The sequence below is a fragment of the Myodes glareolus genome, chromosome 3 (genome assembly GCF_982192425.1).
Source record: "Myodes glareolus chromosome 3, mMyoGla1.1, whole genome shotgun sequence".
Lineage (NCBI taxonomy): Eukaryota > Metazoa > Chordata > Mammalia > Rodentia > Cricetidae > Myodes > Myodes glareolus.
The window spans coordinates 73,781,875-73,799,971 of NC_142028.1; the positions used below are offsets into that span (position 1 = coordinate 73,781,875).

At 43.8% G+C, this 18,097-nt stretch overlaps 1 protein-coding gene across 9 annotated transcripts in view; it reads left to right on the forward strand.

Moving 5' to 3' along the window:
• Nucleotides 1-18,097, forward strand: part of Ccdc30 (coiled-coil domain containing 30) — a 97,168-nt gene that overhangs the window by 45,204 nt on the left and 33,867 nt on the right. For 4 of the 9 annotated variants that reach the window (XM_087904658.1, XM_087904655.1, XM_087904656.1 and 1 more), the window contains 3 exons: nt 180-314; nt 4,376-4,539; nt 10,696-10,915. The exons of 2 other annotated variants lie outside the window; for them this stretch is intronic. In XM_087904658.1, the coding sequence (XP_087760784.1) occupies nt 180-314; nt 4,376-4,539; nt 10,696-10,915 (519 nt within the window). The remainder of the gene's footprint in view (nt 1-179; nt 315-4,375; nt 4,540-10,695; nt 10,916-18,097) is intronic. 3 more of the 9 variants (XM_085686486.2, XM_085686485.2, XM_085686487.2) reach the window with 1 other exon arrangement.

Genomic DNA, 18,097 nt, shown 5'->3' on the forward strand with positions numbered 1-18,097 from the left:
TCAAAAATCCTTTGTAGAAACTTTATTCCTTTGCAGGGAAATAGACTTGATTTATCCTATAAAATATCTTTTCTTTTTTTGCTTTTTTTTACATTTTGTTACTTTAAAAACTTTATTATTTAAAATGATTTTAGATTTAAATATATTTTTATTATAAAAAATCTTCATTTGTTAAACAGGAATTCCAAAAATCAAAGTCAGAACTCCTGTGCCTTTATAAGGAAATTCAAAATCTTCCAAGGGCTGAGGGCAGAGACCAGTTTTTAGTAGCATATAACCTGCTACAAAGAGAGAATTCTGAATTAGAAGCCAAGGTGAGATTGAATTATTGGTTACTTGAGTGTTCAATATTTAACATGTCTTGTGTGTGAATGGAATAAAAGGAAACTGTAAGTAGCAGATTTAGAAACCAAAGTTCCTTTTACTACCATATAGCAAAAGGATGTATAGCATGGGTTGTAAGTCAGGGCAAACATTTAGACTTCCACCGCCTGTGGATGTCTGACCTTAAATCAGTTCCTGCCAACTGAATTTCTAGAGCGTGGATTATGGTATGGAATGTAGGGAGGAAACAGTCCATAATCCAGGGAGATGTGTGGGGAACGGTACAAGCAGCCTTTGCTTGTGGGACACTGTTAGCAAGGGAGCCATCGGCACCCTGAGCAGTCAGTCCTGCTCCTTCACAGAGATGGAGAAGAGGATGAAGAGGAGGAGGAGACGGTGATGGAGGCGCAGCTGAAGAGGAGAACAACAGCTCAAAACATGTCGAGTCTAAGACACAAGATAAGATCACTGAAAGCTTTTTAAGCCCCCGAATCTGCCCACAGGAGTTGTCTGTCTGTCTATGAGGTTTTTGAAGAAGTCTTTGTTTGGCAGCTTGAACAGAAAGCATAGACTGGGCAGTTTAAATGACAAGCATTTATTGCCCACAGCTCTGCAGGTTGGAAGTTCACAGTCAGGGCACCAATGATCCCCATTTGGTGAAGGCTGCTTTCCAGCCTACAGATGGCCATCTTCTCCTGGTTCTTTCCTCCTCCTCGTGCATGATATATGTGCGCACACGAATGTTCATGTGTGTGAGTGTGGACATGAATGTGGACATGCTCATGCCACAACATGGGCGGGGTCAACCTCAGCTGGCCTTCCAGTTGGTTGGAGTTAGGGTTTCCTATATTTTGCTACTGCCTCTGCTAGGCTAGCTGGTCTGCAAGTTTTGTGTGTCCTCCTGACTCTGCCCCTATCATGTTGTAGGAGCACTGAGATTCTACACACACTTCCACCCTCCACCCACCCCCACGTATCGCTCTATCACATCTGACTGTGAGTTCTGGGGATCCAAACTCAGGCCCTATGCTTTCACTTCAAATGCTCCATCCCCAAGCCATCTCCCCAGCCCAGATGGTTCTCATAAGAGTACCAATGTCATCATGAGAGCTCCACCCCTGTGCTTCCTAAGGTCTCCTCCTGAGGCCACCTTATTGAGAGTGAGGGCTCCATGTCTTTTATGCTTTTAGGTATGAGTACTCTGTCTGCATGTACACCTTATATGCTAGAAGAGAGCTTCAGATCCCATTATAGATGGTTGTGAGCCACCATGTGGTTTCTGAGAATTGAACTCAGGGCCTCTGGAAGAGCAGCCAGTGCTCTTAACCACTGAACCATCTCTCCAGTTCCAGGTTTCATTTTCAGTTTAGGGCTTTTGAAAGAGTCACAGCCTGTTATTTGGAAGAAGGTCCTTCTGTTTGGGTTTGTCTGCTATTTCCCCTCAGTATAATGCAAGTTGCTCATGCTGGACAGGAGTCCTATGGAAATGATGTCTCCTTCCCAGCACGTTTTATTGGGAGACTCAAGCTACGTTGTTGTACTGTTCTGGGTTTGGCTGAGATGCTCTCTGTCGTATCTCTCCACTGTAAGATTTATCGAATTTCCCTTTGCAATGGCAATCATCTCATGGTTGACTTCTTTGGGATGCTTTATGAAACTATTGCTCATGAAAAGTTTCCGTTTTGAGCCTCTGCATCTTGACCAACCCAGAAGCTTCCCTTCGGAAGACTTGGTGCTCTAGGCTTGAAGGCGCCCTGCTCAGCAGAAGGCGGGCTGTGACTATGGACTTGCCAAAGCTTCTGATTTCATAGACTTTTTGTCTGGGTCACATCTAAACTCATCACACAGAAATTGTAGCAGAAATAGGTGTGATCTTGGAGGCCAGCTCATTCAGTTTATAAAAAGAACCCAGGGGCAATTGAACTACCCCCAATTTGCTTGGCATTTCTCAGCCTGTGCTCTTTCTGTCCTACCATAAGGTCTCACAGACCGGAGCACTGACCTTAGTTCTTTGGTATTTAGACGCGGCCGGTGATTAGACTGAACTGTTATCACTAAGATCAAGTGGAAGCTTGTCCTTTCCCACATTGTCCTCCCCTAGAAGGGCCAGTGGGGTAACTTTCTTCATGACAAATAGCAACATTTTGGGGCTGGAGAATGACTTGATGCATAGGGGCACCTATTGCTCATTCAACGGACCCCAGTTTGATTCCCAGCACCCTCCTCGAGAGGCTCACAACTGCCTGTAATTCCAGCTCCAGGGGACCTGATTTCCTTTTCTGAATTACCAGGCAACTGCATGTACTTGCACATATATACACATAATTTTAAAAAGATGAAAAGAAATATGTTTTTAAAAAAAAGAGGAGAACTTCCAACGGCTTGAGACATTCGCAGAGGACCCAGAAAATGCTTGGTGTTTGTGTTACTGTTGTTTTTAATTTGCTGGAGTATTCGCCCCGAGTTCTGCTGATTCACCCCGAGTTCTGCTGCCTGCTGTCCTTTTAAAAGTAGGATTGATTGTCATTGTGTAGTGTTTGCATTTTCACAATAACTAAGTAGCATTTGGAATTTATTTTCCTGTTTGCAAAATTAATATATGTTCATTAGGAAAACCATCTCCCAGCTGGGCAGTGGTGGCACACGCCTTTAATCCCTGCACTCGGGAGGCAGAGGCAGGTGGATCTCTGTGAGTTCAAAGCCAGCCTGGTCTACAAGAGCTAGTTCCAGGACAGGCTCTAAAGCTTCAGAGAAACCCTGTCTCAAAGAAAGGAAAGAAGGAAGGAAGGAAGGAAGGAAGGAAGGAAGGAAGGAAGGAAGGAAATCATTTCCCAAGATTCTCTCCTGCTGCCTGTCTTCTTGTTTCCTCTCATATTGTGGCCTTCTCCCTCTTCTTCAAAGCAGCTTGAGTCACCTGTGTGTCTGTCTTTGACCACACGCTCCCCACACTTCAGATAAGCCATCTGAAGCCTCCCACTTCCGAGGTTCAAGGCCCACCTTCACTAGAAAGTGACAGCCCTTGGGAGAGATATGTGGACTGAAGTCTATACTGTAATCTGTAGTTCCTCTTGAGAGGACTGGAAAGTCTTAGGAGACCAAGGGAATCCCTTAAAGTACATGGAAATTAAGCTTTGGATTTAATTCCTTGGCTCTTGGAATCAAGCACAATTACTGTAGGAACTTTGCGTTTTCAGACAAGCAGTTGTTTGCTCTAATTGAGGACTGTGATATGAACCATCTTCTATTCATAGAACTATTTCCCAGCCAACCTCTCTGCTGGAAGGAGGTCTGCTTGGATTTCGTGTGAACATTCCACTAGATGCCATTGAGGAGAGGAAATTACAGAATCTTCTAAGAGCAAACAAACAGAAATTAATGTCTTACTTAGTCCTGCCAGATTCTCCTAGGAACAGATTATATTATACAGAGTCTCGTTTCTACCCAGACACCAAGCCTGAGCCTCACAGTAGCCTTTTAAATACACTGTCACATAGGCTGACATTTAGGGGCCACCACAGTCACCAAGAAACCTTTACAAGTTCAAGTGTTTTCAAATAAATAGAGTCAGCCTGGAAGAAATGTCCCTTTTATAAAAGCCTTCTACTATTTTCTCGAAGCAACATGTTACTGCTTTATGAATCAGAGAAGTGCCGTCAAAACGTGGGCACAAAAGTGTGTGGTGGGCGTGTCAAAGCCTAAGGATTGCTGGAGTTTTGTTGCCATTTCTTTCTTGGTTCCTGTTTAAAGGTACAGCCCATTATAAACAGCAATCAATCGACCTGCCAACATCAAAGACCAAACTACCTGTTGGTTTGGTTGGTTGGTTGTTTGGTTGGTTAAATCATGGAGTTACATAATGTCTACTGTAAGCATGGATTATGTCATAACACCTACTAAGTACTTAACTAGATTGTAATGAGACTTACTGTATGGCACCGGTTTGGCTATCTTAAGGCAGTAATGAAGCATTTGGTGGTGTCAATGCGCTTTTTTTCACAGACGTACAAGAGTTTGCAAAATAGAACATTTGCTTTTTCATTTAACTTTACAGGTCTTGAAATTGTCACAAGAACTGGAACAGTTAGAATATTGCTCTGTAGGGGACAGAACTGCTAATTTAATGACAAGCGAGAACCTCTGTGAAGATCTGGTGTCTAAAGCGCCACTTTTGGAAGTGGAGGTTCTGAGCCCAAGTGAAGAAAGACAGGCACTCTGGTAAACTGAGAAACTCCCGGACACAGTAGTAATTGGAGGGGATTTTATTTGGCTTGGTTATCTGAAAGATTTGACGTTCCTTTTCAAGAGATGTAATCAGAAAAGAAAATTAGTTCTGAGCATTTCCTAGAGTTTGTCTTTTTTTTTTTTCTTTTTTAACCGCTGTGTCGAGTGCTGTGGAAGAGAACAGGTGGGCTGGGCAGTGTCTAGGGCACCGCTTGCAGCATAGGGCAGTGGGCTGGCAGTACGCCGCTTTCTGATTTAGCACTAACATTACAGTTTGAAACTTTCCTTCTTGCTTTTGAAAGTTAGCACTTTCTGCTGGAATGTAGGAAGCACGTAAAAATAAAAGTAGGTTACAATAACCCACAATCTTCTTCAGGGAGAGATACCCACCCACCTCTCTTCTGTGCACACAAGTATGCAGGTAAATTGGGTTTGGTTTTGTTTGTTTGTTTGTTTTGTTTTTGAGACAGAGTTTCTCTGTATAATGGCCCTGGCTGTCCTAAAACTCACTCTGTAGACTGTAGGTGGGGTTTCCTGTCCAGACTGCCTGGTCCCAGATAACCAATTCAGAGGCTGAATATGAGTTATAAATGCTTAGCCGATAGCTAGCTCAGGCTTATTACTGGCTCACTCTTAAACTTAAATTAGCACATATTTTTAGTTATTCTTTGCCACGTGACTCATGGCTTGTTGCCTTACTTTTACACATTCTGCTTCGTTGGTGACTGACTGGCATCTCCCTGACTCTGTCCTCTTTCTTCCCACCATTCTCAGTTTGACTTTCCTGCCTAACTTCTTGCCCAGCTACCAGCTTGTCAGCTTTTTATTAACCAATGAGAACAATACATATTCATAGTGTAGAAAAGGGTTGTTCCACAGCATTAGACCAGACTGGACTCGAACTCACAGAGATCTGCCTGCCTCTGCCTCCCTAGCACTAGGATTAATGGTGTGCACCACTACTGGCCACGGAAAGCTGTTTTTACACAATCAAAGCTGTACTCTGTAAGGAGTTTCTGTTTTGCTGACCTTATTTGACATTATATCTGATAATTGAGTTTTCAGAACTCTTCTCTTTTATATATTGGTTTAATTTTGCTTCCTAACTCTGCTTTTACAAATTCTAACCAAAATTATCCTTCATAGGAATTTTGGAGACTTTAGGCAAATGATCTGCTCTAATCTGGTACAAAAACTAATAGAAACAAATGACTTTGTGTGGACAAAAGTCTAAAGGTCACAGAGGAGGAAACAGTAGACGCCCATGCTCCTTAGACACTGACCTAAAGGGCAGCCTTTTCTTTTTTTTTTTTTTTGTCTTTCTATTTTTTTGTATATTTTTATTGAGCTCTACATTTTTCTCCTCCTCCCCTCCCTGCCTCTCCCCTCCCCTTCAACCCTCTCTCAAGGTCCCCATGCTCCCAGTTTACACAGGAGATCTTGTCTTTTTCTACTTCCCAAGGACAGTCTTTTCTGTGAACCGGGGAGGTTGGGTCCTGATGCCACCAAATTTATTTCTGCATGAAATGTTCTCAGATAGATACTGCTTTGCCAGTTTGGGAGCTTCTGAATTTTCTGCTATGTTAAAAATTTCTTACAACTTAAGAATTAGCTCTGAATCCACGATTCCCAAGCAGGAAACTGAGAGGTGGAGGGGAAAAGGCATCTTGGAGAGATGGGGTTGGCAGGTGTGGGGTGGGAAGGGCATCTTGGCGAGATGGGGGCGGTTCTCTAATAGCAAGACCCAAAACAAGGAACTGAGAAGCTGGCTCACCATGTTTAGGTTTGGTGGAGGGATCAAGAAAGCTTAATTCTAGAGCGCAGAGACAGTGTGGCAGGTTTCCAGGGAAGTTGTCCTAGCAGCTCCTTAGATGAAGATGGAAGGCTACAGGCAGGTCGGTTAATCCATTGTGAGCCACAGGTGAAGAAACAGTAGCCCGGAGCAAGAAGCTGTCAGGATGTAGCAGTCACCCTGGAAATGCTTCACGGAAAGAACTGACAGTATCAGTCAGAACTGCTCAACCATGCCTGGCTGCACTGGGTCACCAGTGGGGAGACTTGCCATGGTAGCAAGGCTGGTTGGTGCCTTTGTCCTTCTGTGATGGGAAGTCTGCCAGGAGACAGACTCTGGGCTTCTTTCTACTAGACTCCTCCCCACCCTTGTTTTTATGGCTTGGCCCTAACTACTTCCCATTACTGGGACTACTAGAACTCTGTCTGCCACCTGCTTGCCTCTCTCCCGGTCTCTAATGACTCCTGTTTCGTTGCCTGTGCCCCTTGGCAGGCGCCACTTCAGTCAGACCTCAGACCTGGAACACAACTACATTCAGCAATAACCATTTGTCCACTGTGTGCAGATGCTCCAATCAGAGGCAGGGCGCAAACTGAGACAGGTTTAACATTGTGGTCTGATGGGAGGAGGTAGTTAAATGAGGTAGTGTTGGCTTCATAGTCTATCAAGGGCCAAATGGGGGCGCAGGGTGACAGAGGCAGAGACGGGAGAGGAGAGATAGCGGAACATGATATTGAAGAGGCAGAGGCTTGTGTGAGGTCGTTTAGAAGAATTCTAGATGAGGGGGACAATGAGAACCAGATGCAGGCAGAATCCCCAACATATAGGTACATGGGATGCTTATATCAGGGAAGTGTTTGCTTGCTGGTTTTGCAACATTGAGGTTAATCATGGGGCATCACGTGTGCTAAGGAAGCACCCAACTTAGGAATTTTGACAATAAAAACCTCCTTTAGAGGTTTAGCAGCCTGGGTAAGACAATAGGTTAGTGTTTTAGGAAAATCACACTTCCTGCTATGTGTAAAATTCAATGGGACTTTTGGGATTAGTGACTCTAACCGAGATAGAGTGTAAATGGAGCAGTGGGCTGTTCCCACCCGGATCCCGGCTAGCTTACCCCCGAAATAATTACACAGAAACTGTATTCATTTAAACATTGCCTGGCCTATTAGTTTCAGCCTCTTATTAGCTAACTCTCACATATTAATTAACCCATTTCTAATAATCTGTATATCACCACGAGGTTGTGGCTTACCGGGAAGATTCTAACCCACCTCCATCTCGGAGAGGAGAGCCATGGCATCTGCCTCACTGTCTTCTTCCTCCCAGCATTCTGTTCTGTCTTCCCCACCTACCTATATTCTGACCTATCAGGCCAAGCAGTTTTCTTTATTAATTAACCAATGAGAGTAACACATAGACCGATGACCCTCCTTCATCAATGGAGAAGATATGGTAACTTGAGTATGGGGAAAGGATTAAAATTAATGTTAAAAATGGCCAGGGAAATGGCTCAGGCAGTGAAGGGCTTGCCAGACAAGAGTGAGGACCTCAGTTCAGATCTCCAACACCCATGTAAAAGCCAGGTATAGTGATGTTCACCTGTCCCTCCACTGGTTTGACATGTGGAAATGGAAGGGTTCCCAGAATTTACAGGCTAGCTCATCTAGCTAAATTGGTGAGTTCTAGGTTTGGTGAGAGACCCCCATCTCAAACAATAAGGGGAGGGCCAGTGAAATGTTCAGGGAGAAAGGGTGCTTGCCACCAAACCCGAGTTTGATCACTAGAACCTATGTGACAGAGGGATAGAACTGACTCCCACAGGTCATCCTCTGACTTCTATATGTGTATGTGTGCACTTCTACATGTGCACGTACACACACATACATACACACTTAATTGTAATGCAATTTTAAATAAAATAACTTGAATTCCAGCTAGATTGTTTTGTTTTCTGATTTGGGGAACATGTCTATGTCAAAATACTTGAGACTGAATTTTTTTAAGACGTTTCTTTAGCTCACGGTTCTGGGGGTTCAGGAGGACGGCACCTATCTCTGGTGAGAGCCTTCCAGCAGATGGCATTACAGCAGAAGGAGCATGCACAAGAAGGGATTACATGGCAAGTCTGGAAGCCAGAGAGAAAGGAGGGGAGAGCCATGTTCTTTTTCCCCTGTGTGTGCACACGTGTGTACATGATTGCATGTGCGGAGGTGTGCATGAGTGTTTGTGTGCCTGCATGTCTAGGCCCAAGGTGCTGTCAGGAGTGCTCCTCGACTGCTTTTCCACCTTGTTGGTTGAAGGATACCTCACACTAGTCTCACTGGCTGGCTCACTCGGAGAGATCCCCTTGGGGGAAACAATAAAACTATGTCCAAAGAGGAGCAGTGTGTCTCCATGAGCTGCTGCTTTAAAACACATTATTATGAGCAGCACTGAACACAGATTTTCCTCTTCTGAGTTATTTTATTACTATTACTATATATTCATGGAGACTGGGGTTACAGCTCAGTAAATACTATAGCACCTTCCTAACGTGCCTGGAACCCTAGATCCAGTTCGCAGCACCGCACAATATATGTTCATGGGTTACAACTTTTCAGAATCTCAACATTTTAAGACAGCTCAGGGATTTCTTTTTTTAATCAACTATTTTTGTGTGTATGGATGCTTTGCCTGCGTGTATGTATGTACATCACTTGCATGCCTGGTGCTTCTGGAGGCTGGAAGAAGAAATCAGATTCCCTGGAACTGGAGAGACAGATGTTTCTGAACTGTCAACTAGGTATTTAGCCCAGGTCCTTTGGAAGAGCAGCCAGTGCTCTTAACTGCTGAGCCATCTCTCCAGCCTCAGATTCTAAATATTTTTGTGGCTCTTGACTTGTGTTGCCAACTGCCTTCTTGAATGTGAGTAGCAACTATAATCGATGAAGCATGCAATGCTGGGATCCAAGGTGCCCCAAACAAACTTCAGATTGAGGGACTAGAAATAAAAGTGGGGCTGGGGTGTAGCTTCGTGGCAGAGTGCTTACCTAGCATGCAGAAAGCTCTGCCCCAAAAGAAAGATAGCAGAAGCAAAATGCAGCCAAACCACCCAGCATGCTTGTGTGCACGGTAATCTATACATTCTCTGAGGGCTGAAGCTGCGCCCCTCCTTCTGTTTCTGTGACTTAAATTCTCAAGGATTCTCCCTCTTTCTCTGGCTTTCCAGCCCCTTCTGCTTGCTCTGTATTTGCTCCATCTAAGATGACCCCTTCACCCATAAACCCCCTCTTCCTGTGTCCTTGGGTTCAACGCCAAGATTTCTGCCACTGCTCCCCTGTGTCAGGATCCTCAAGCATTCCTTATGCGCACCCTTCTACCCTAGTCCACCATCCAGTCGTGAGTTTGCCCCAGGTAGAGATCCAGATGTCACCTTGTCTCCCTCACCTGCCACATTTGGCTGATGGTGAATGTCATGAACACTGACCAAAAGTCTCTCCAGACCCAGTCCTGGTTCCCACCCCTGATTTTTATTACTTTTATTATGTGGATAGAGACAATAGTCTCTCATCAAGGTTCCCTGGCATGTTTTTTTTATTTAAAAACAAAAATAAAAGGAAACCCATTTACTTAACTGGGGAATGGGAGGTGCAAGCATGCCACAGCACCTTTGTAGAGGTCAGAGGACACCTTAAAGGGCTTGATTCTCTCCTTCTACCATGTGAGTCCCAAGGATTGAACTCGGGTCATCAGGCTTGGCAGTAAGCACCTTTCCCCACTGAACCATATTGTTGGCCCCTGCAGATCTTATTTGTTAAAACACCCTGGAATACTTTATTTTCCCATGTTCCTATCTGTACTAAAATCTCCCACCAACATCCGTGTGTGTGTGTGTGTGTGTGTGTGTGTGTGTGCAAACACACGTACACTTTTACTCCTGTCCTTCGTTAGCTCATGTCAATGATTAACCCAGCCATATATTACTACTCAGCCTAATTACCATCTAAATAGCCTTATTTCTCAATTATAAACCTCTTATAGCCCACTGTAGCCTCGTTGCCTGTTGAAGTACCTGCTTTTGAGTGGCATTTAGAACTCTCTATGACCTGAATCTGCCCAGCGCAATACTAAAAGTCCAGAAAGGACAAAAAAAGTTTAAACTGGTCATTGGGCTGTAAATGAAAATGTATGATGGGTCATCTCCTGGACTATGAGTGAAAACGTAAGAGTCATTGCTATAAACTGCACCGGGAACAACTTCCAGCCTTCCAATTCACGTTTGAAAAAAATCCCCTAGCGTGTAGGATTTTCTTCACTCGTCTGCAACAAGAATATTTGTTTGATAGATTTTTTTTTATTGTTATATTTGTGCCAAGTTCCAAACTAGGAGAAAGTAAGCAGGAAGAAATGCCAGAGGAGTCAGTGAAGGCGGCCACTTCCCCAAGAGAGAGGCAGGAGGAGCCACAGCAGAATGGAGACTGGAGAGGCCATGAGCAGCTGTTGGCCGTGGAGTGCAGAGAAGTTGGGAGGCTTGGAGAAGAGCTGAGCCTCCAGCCTCAGAGCTGTGGGGATAGTTCAGATGACAGTAGCACCCAGGTAGGTGCTGCAGACACACACTCTGGGCCTGGTTCCTCTGACTAGCCCTGGAGACAAGCATCGTTTTTACCATCACCTTTCTTGGTGTCTGTTTCTTCTATAACATTACAGCCGTGGCTTGACTGGTAATAAACTTACGACCGAAATCTGAACCTGTTGATTCACTTCATTATTGAAGGGTTGCTTTTTTAATTATGGGGGAGGAGCAATACAGCCCTGTTGATCGGGTTCTTTCCTCCTGCCTGCCTGCGGGTTTTTGAGCATGGGCCATAATCTCAAGGCAGACTCAGAAGGAACACATGTGCCATCCTCCTATTGCAGGGAGCTTAGTGAACCAAGTGTTCATTTTAGTAGAGAGAATAGCATCAGATAATGGTTCTAAATATGACCCCTTGCTATTTACTGCAGGTCTGCCTGTAAGAGAATTAAAGGGAATGGCCGCCAGCCCCACTTTGGTTCTTAAGCTTATAGGACTCCATTGTACAAAGTACAATTTCTCTGTAGATACCTTCCCAGAAATTACCTTGTGAGCCTCAGAAGACTGTTGTATTTGCAGGTAAACCACCTTCAAAGGGCTGATGGAATGCTAGGTGCTACCCTGCTAGCCAAGGATTTCAGAGGCAGAGGCAAGAGAATCAAGAGTTCTAGGTTACCCTCTTGTTACTTAGTGACTTTGAGTCTAGCCTGGGTTGTAAGAGAAAAAAAATGTTGACAATATGTGCTTGAGAAAGTAAGTCAAGGGAATGCTTTACAAAAAGGAAGGCTGGAGAGTTGACTCAGCAGTTTAGAGTGAGTACTGCTGGGGCTGGAGAAGTGACTCAGAGGTTAAGAGCACTGCCTGTTCTTCCAGAGGTCCTGAGTTCAATTCCCAGCAACCACAGGTGGCTCACAACCGTCATATAATGAGATATGGTGCCCTCTTCTGGCCTACAGGCATTCATGCAGATAGAATACTGTATACACAATAAATAAATCTTAAAGAGTAAGTACTGCTCTTGCAGAGAACCTGAACTCAAGTCCCAGAACCCACAGTGGGTGACTCCCAACTGCTTGTAACTCCAGTTCAAAGGGGATTTAGCATCTCTGGTCTCAGGGTACTTATAGTCACATGCACAGATATACCCAGAGAGAGACATGGATCAACTTTTTGCTTTTATTATTTATTTATTTTGAAGCAATGTCTCACTGTATAACCTTGGCTGGTCTGGAACTCTATAGAGGCCAGAATGAGTCACAAAGATCTGCATGCCTCTCCAGAGTGCTAGGATTAAAAAATAAGTTTTTGGTTTTGTTTTCTTTGTGTTTGTTTGTTTTAGTGTTTTGTTTAGTTTCAAGACAGGGTTTCTTTGTATAGCTTTGCCTATCCTGGAACTAGCTCTGCCTCCTGAGTGCTGGGATTAAAGGTGACCACCACCACCCAGCTAGGTTTTTTTGTTTGTTTGTTTATTTGTTTTGTTTTTTTAATGTAAGTAGAGGACTGGAAATGTAAGCTTGCAGGACTGAAACTAGCATGGGGAGAGAATAGGAGAAAGAGGAGGATAAAACATACATTTGGAAATGGAATTTAAAATTAGGAGAAGCTATAGTAATTAAATAAAATATATCTAGGTTTGGTGGCTCATGACTGTAGACTCACCAGAGACTGAAGAGGGAGGACCACGCTGGAGTTCAAAGGCAGCCTGTGCTGCAGAATGAGACCTTCTCTCTCTCTCTCTCTCTCTCTCTCTCTCTCTCTCTCTCACACACACACACACACACACACACACACACACACACACACACACACACACACGAAAGGTGATTCGGATCTTATTTGACTCAGAAGCCCAAAGAAGAACCAGCTCTCCCTTTCTAGGACACTGGGCCAGAGTCGTAGTCTTGAGAAGATGCTGAATGGGATGCAAAGATAACAAAATCTTTGTTATTGTTGTTCGGAGTTTGGTGGTGGTGGTTTGGTTGGTTTTGGGGGTCAGGGCATTGCTTTGCGATGAAGCCTGAAATTCAGTGTATAGCCCAGGCTAGCCTCAAACTCACAGTCTTTCTGGCTCACTCCTGAGTGATGGAATCACTGATGTGCCATCAAGCTCAGACTGTATATTCACCTGCATGTAACTTAATGTCTGAGAAGTAATTGCTGACTAATTTGTTAGTTTAGTGTATCTTTCCCCTTGGTTTGAAGCACTTATTCGTCAACACCTAGTAACCAAGAACAAAACTGGGGGTGGGGGTGGAGGGAAGGTGGTGGGGAAGAATAGGGCAGGGAATGGGGTTGGGTTGATCAGAACTTTATATACACGTATGATGTTCTCAAACAACAGAAACAGGGACACTCTCACAACAATGGCAAATAGACAGCTTGGAACTACAAACTACGCAAAATTTTCTAAGAAAATTTTGAGCCTCACTACTTTGCAGAAGGGCAGATAGTTCTACATCTCACACAGCCTCTTGGGACTTCATTCTAGTGTAGTTCAGTAGGTTTTCCCCTAATGACTCTGAGTTACTGAAAAAAGTTGAAGTTCTTACGTCTTCAACCAAAACGGATTGCCCGGGATGCAGTGAATATGGGTGATGGAGCTAACGCCCGCATTAGGGTTCAACTAGAGGGTTTGTGGTCCAACAGGACCCGCTTTTTCTACCTGGTCATGCTGAGCTCAGGGTAAATGTTTAGCGCGTTGGAGTGGTGCCCAGCACTGAGGGTCAAAGTTTGCCCTAAGTTGAAAAGTTCTGTATCAAGATGCATGAGTGCGGGGTCCACTCACACTGCCCAAGCAAACCACAGGGACCACTGAGTTGTCATCATCTGCCTGCGCATGTCAGTTGTCATAGAGTTCTCTACGCCTTGCTGTGTCTTTGTGTCTGCGTCACCTCTATAAACAGACCAGGACCTAAAGCCCACCTTATGACAGCTTCCGAACAGACGCCACCTCACCTTTGCCCAGGAAGTTGGCGGCCTTAAATCAGTGGGATGTGCTGATGTCCCTGCCGCCTGCTGGACAAGGCTGCAAACTCACTTTTGGTCGGAGATCTCCCTCCTTGTCTCCCAAGGCTGTTCTCACACATCTCCCAGGGGATGAGCGGCATATCTATGGGTCTCACCACACAGCACTTGGAATAGTTGGGTTTGGGGACATAACAATTGCTTGGTCTTGGTTATTCTGGGTGAAATATGTGGAAAGATTAGGGGAAAGATACTAGATTCTGTTCTTTTTTTTTTAATTAAAAAGAAAATGTGTGTGGGTGTTTTGCCTGTATGTATGTCTGTGTGCCCTGAGACTGGGAGTTACACCTCGTTGTAAACCTCCTGTGGGTGCTGGGAATCAAACCCAGGTCCTCTGACAAACTACAAGAGTAGCTTGTCTCTTAACCAGTGAGCCATCTTTCCAGCTTCTCAATGTTATTTTTAAATGCAATTATTGACATAGTTTGAATTGCATAAGCTCAAATGTTTGAATGCGAGGTCCCAAGTTGGTGGGAAGATTTGGGAAAGATGAAATATTGTTGGAGAAGAGTCAGGCTTAAGATTTCAAAAGACTAGCATCGTTTCCTTCCCAGTGTGCTCTCTGTCTCTTGCTTTTAGTTGGAGATGTGTGATATGTGCTCCCAGCTGCTCCTGCTACCGTGGTCTTTGCTCCACCATCATGGACTCTAGCCCCTGGGACCATGTGCCTAATTAAATGCTTTGTTTTTTCTTTTTTTTTTTCTTCTTTCTATTTATTTACTTACTTATTTTGGTTTTTTGAGACAGGGTCTCTCCGTGTAGCTTTGGAGCCTGTCCTGGAACTCACTCTGTAGACCAGGCTGGCCTTGAACTCACAGAGATCCGCCTGCCTCTGCCTCCTGAGTACTGGGATTAAAGGCATACATCACCACCACCTGGCTATGTTTTCTTTTATACATTGCCTTGGTCATAGTGTTTTATGATAGCAACAGAAAAATAACAAATGGGGCTGGAGAGATATGACTCAGTGGTTAAGAGCACTGATTATTCTTCCAGAAGACCCAGGTTCAATTCCCAGCACCCACATGGCAGCTCACAACTATCTGTAATTCCGGCTCCAGGGGATTCAACAACCTCATACAGATATATATGCAGTCAAAACACTAATGCACATAAAATAAAAATAAATTATTTTTTTAAAAAAAAAAGAAAAGTAACTAAGACCCCATACAATGTAAGCATTTTAAATAGGTGCTTCAATTGTCACTTTAGAAACAGCGTCTGTCCTGTTCTAGCATTTTTCTGTTGCTCGGATAAAACGCTCTGACAGAAGCAACTTTGAGGAGCGGGTTTGGCTTCCAAGTCACAGTCCATCACTGAGAGGGGCGGGGCAGGAGCTCAAGCAGAGACTGAAGGCAGCCTCTTGTCATTCCACACAGCATTACTTCTACTAACTCACTCCCAGCAGAGAAAGAACAGCAGAAACCACGCAGAAGCTCTGTTTAGTGGACGGCACAGACTCCACTAGCTTCCTTAACCACCTGCCCAGGGAATGGTGCCGCCCACCGTGGGCTGGGCTCTCTTAGGTCAACTAACAATCCATCAGTATCCCATTGTGAAAACAGAACTTCCTTCTAAAGTAGTTTGACCAAGATGGAACCCAAATTTGAATTTCCTACTTCCTTCCATCTGTGGCCTGTGGGTGGTCTATCTGTGTTTTGTCTGTATGAGTATGTGTGTGTTTGTGTTTGTGTGTGTGTGTGTGTGTGTGTGTGTGTGTGTGTGTGCAATATGTCCTTATTGCCTGTTTGTTGTGCCTGTATCCTGTGTCTGTGCCTAAAAAGAGGATTTCTCTGTATTTATTGAGTAGCAGAGAAAATAAGGAATGGAATTTTTTTTTTTACCAGAGCTTTACAAGCAACGAGGTTATTTACTGACGCCAGTGGATCAAGACCTCACACAGATATTATCAACCTGTATCCACGTGTTGCTTCCAACATTTATGGGATATTTATTTTGTTTAAGGTTGCTTTCAATCTGCTAGCTATTTTCGGCAAATGATCACCACCACCACCACTGTCATCTACACATACACACACAAAACATAGCATTATTCTCTGTCAAAGTATGGAAGAGTCCATAACTTAAGATTAAAGCTGTGCATTTAACTTAGGCTGTAAAAGTCGACTGTGTGGGAAATCCAAGGCATAGGAAGGTTGGTTATATGGTCTCTTAAAGGCAGGTTAACCCTAGGCTGAGTGCACAGTAGGGCAGCAGGCTAAGTGCATAGTTTTCCATTATCAGATACTATTTATAAGGGTTATAGAGGTCTACCTTCATTTTGTATGCGACTATCCAGTTGTACCAGTAAGATTCACTGAAAGGAAACCATTGTTTATCAGTTGTAAAAGAAAGAAATAAAAAGATAGGTGTGGAACTCATGAGGGAAGATTGATTATCTATCTGTATTTGAACTTTCTATTTCCGAAGCCAGGAAATGTCTTTTGCTTTTTTCAATGTATATGTGTGGGGTTTTTTTTGCATGTGTGTCTGTTTACCAATCACATGCAGTGCCTGAAGAGGCCAGAAAAGGGTGACGGATCCCCAGGGTTTAGAGTTACAGATGGTTGTGAGCCACCATGTGGGAGCTGGAGATCAAACCCTGGGTCCTCTTAACAGCTAAGTCAGCTTTCTAGCCCCAAGATTTCATCTCTTTACAAAGACAAGGAAATGAATACAGTTTGGACAGGTACTTTTTCTGTTGTATTCTGTGCAGTAATGACTATTCTGTTCTCTCCTCCACCCCCGTGTGTGTGTGTGTGTGTGTGTGTGTGTGTGTGTGTGTGTGTGTGTGTGTGTGTGGTGTTCACCCCTGATGTCAGACAGTAGTGTCTAGTACTGTGCTATGTTTACTTAATCTTTTTAAATGTACAATTTTAGCAACAGACAAGCCAGATGCCAAACTATGAAGATTCATGGGAGCCTTAAGCAAGCCTGTGAGTTATATTGGTCAGAAGTATTTTTGTGACGTCAGCTGTGAATGCTGACCATCTGGTTAACACTAGTCCAGGGAAGGTTACTTTCCTACTACTCTTGAATCAAGCTGCATGTGATATTATCGGAATTGTGTGGGCCTAAAACTGTTTCTAATGTTTGGGTATTTTGCTGTGCTCTGGGTACCACACAAAACCATCCATGTGCATTAAATGGTATGAAGAGATAGAAATATAATTAGTGCATCTTACAGGTGGAGGAATGGAGGCCTTGGAATAAGATGGATGGTATTTGCCAACACTGAGGAAGTAGGGAAACCTTGGTCTACTTTCTCTGAACTCTAGAGTCTAGAGCTTGATCCTCTGACTGCTTCACCAATTGCTTCCCTTCACTAGCAACCCACAAAAAGCACAGTTCTCACTCCAACTGTCTGAATAGTGAGCTGCCTCCCCCAAGCTCTGCTATGGTATTGTAAATTATCTTGTTGAATTTATCCCAAGTTGGACCCCAGACTTGATGTTTTAGCTGACCTAGAATAAAATCAGTGTTTTAGATACTAACTAAAATTGATCAGATTTTCAAGGCTTTTGAATAAAACCAGAATACCAAGTAATTATTTTTGTAAAGTAATTAATTTGAAATATCACATGAATACATTTAAACAATGAAGTCTCTTCCTATAGAGAGCTAAGAATGAATCAAATTCTGAGGCCAGGTGGTGGTGGTCCACACCTTTAATCCCACACTCAGGAGGCAGAGGCAAGCAGATCTCTGAGTTTGAGGCAGCCTTGTCCACAGAGAGAGGTCCAGGACATCCAGGGTTACACAGAGAAACCTTGTCTTGGAAAAAAAAAATGCCAGGCGGTGAATACCTTTAATCCCAGCTCTTGGGAGGCAGAGGCAGGTGGATCTCTGTGAGTTCAAAAGTCAACCTGGTCAACAGAGCTAGTTCCAGGACAACTAGGGCTGTTACACAGAGAAACTCTGTCTTGAAAAGCCAGAGAAGAAAAAAGAAAAAAAGAAATTCTGAAGGATGCTTGGCTGAGGACCATGAAGGGCTTGGCTTGATGACTCATTTAATGCCCACCCCATCCACATCCCCGGTTAGGAAGATTTAAAGCCTGTATTTTTACCCTATTTTCATAATAGGAATGATCTTCCCATGAAGCCAGTATTTGAGCTTTGGTTCACATTTAGTTTTTCCTTATATTATTATTTTGTTTAACTGGGCTAGTGAGATGACTCGG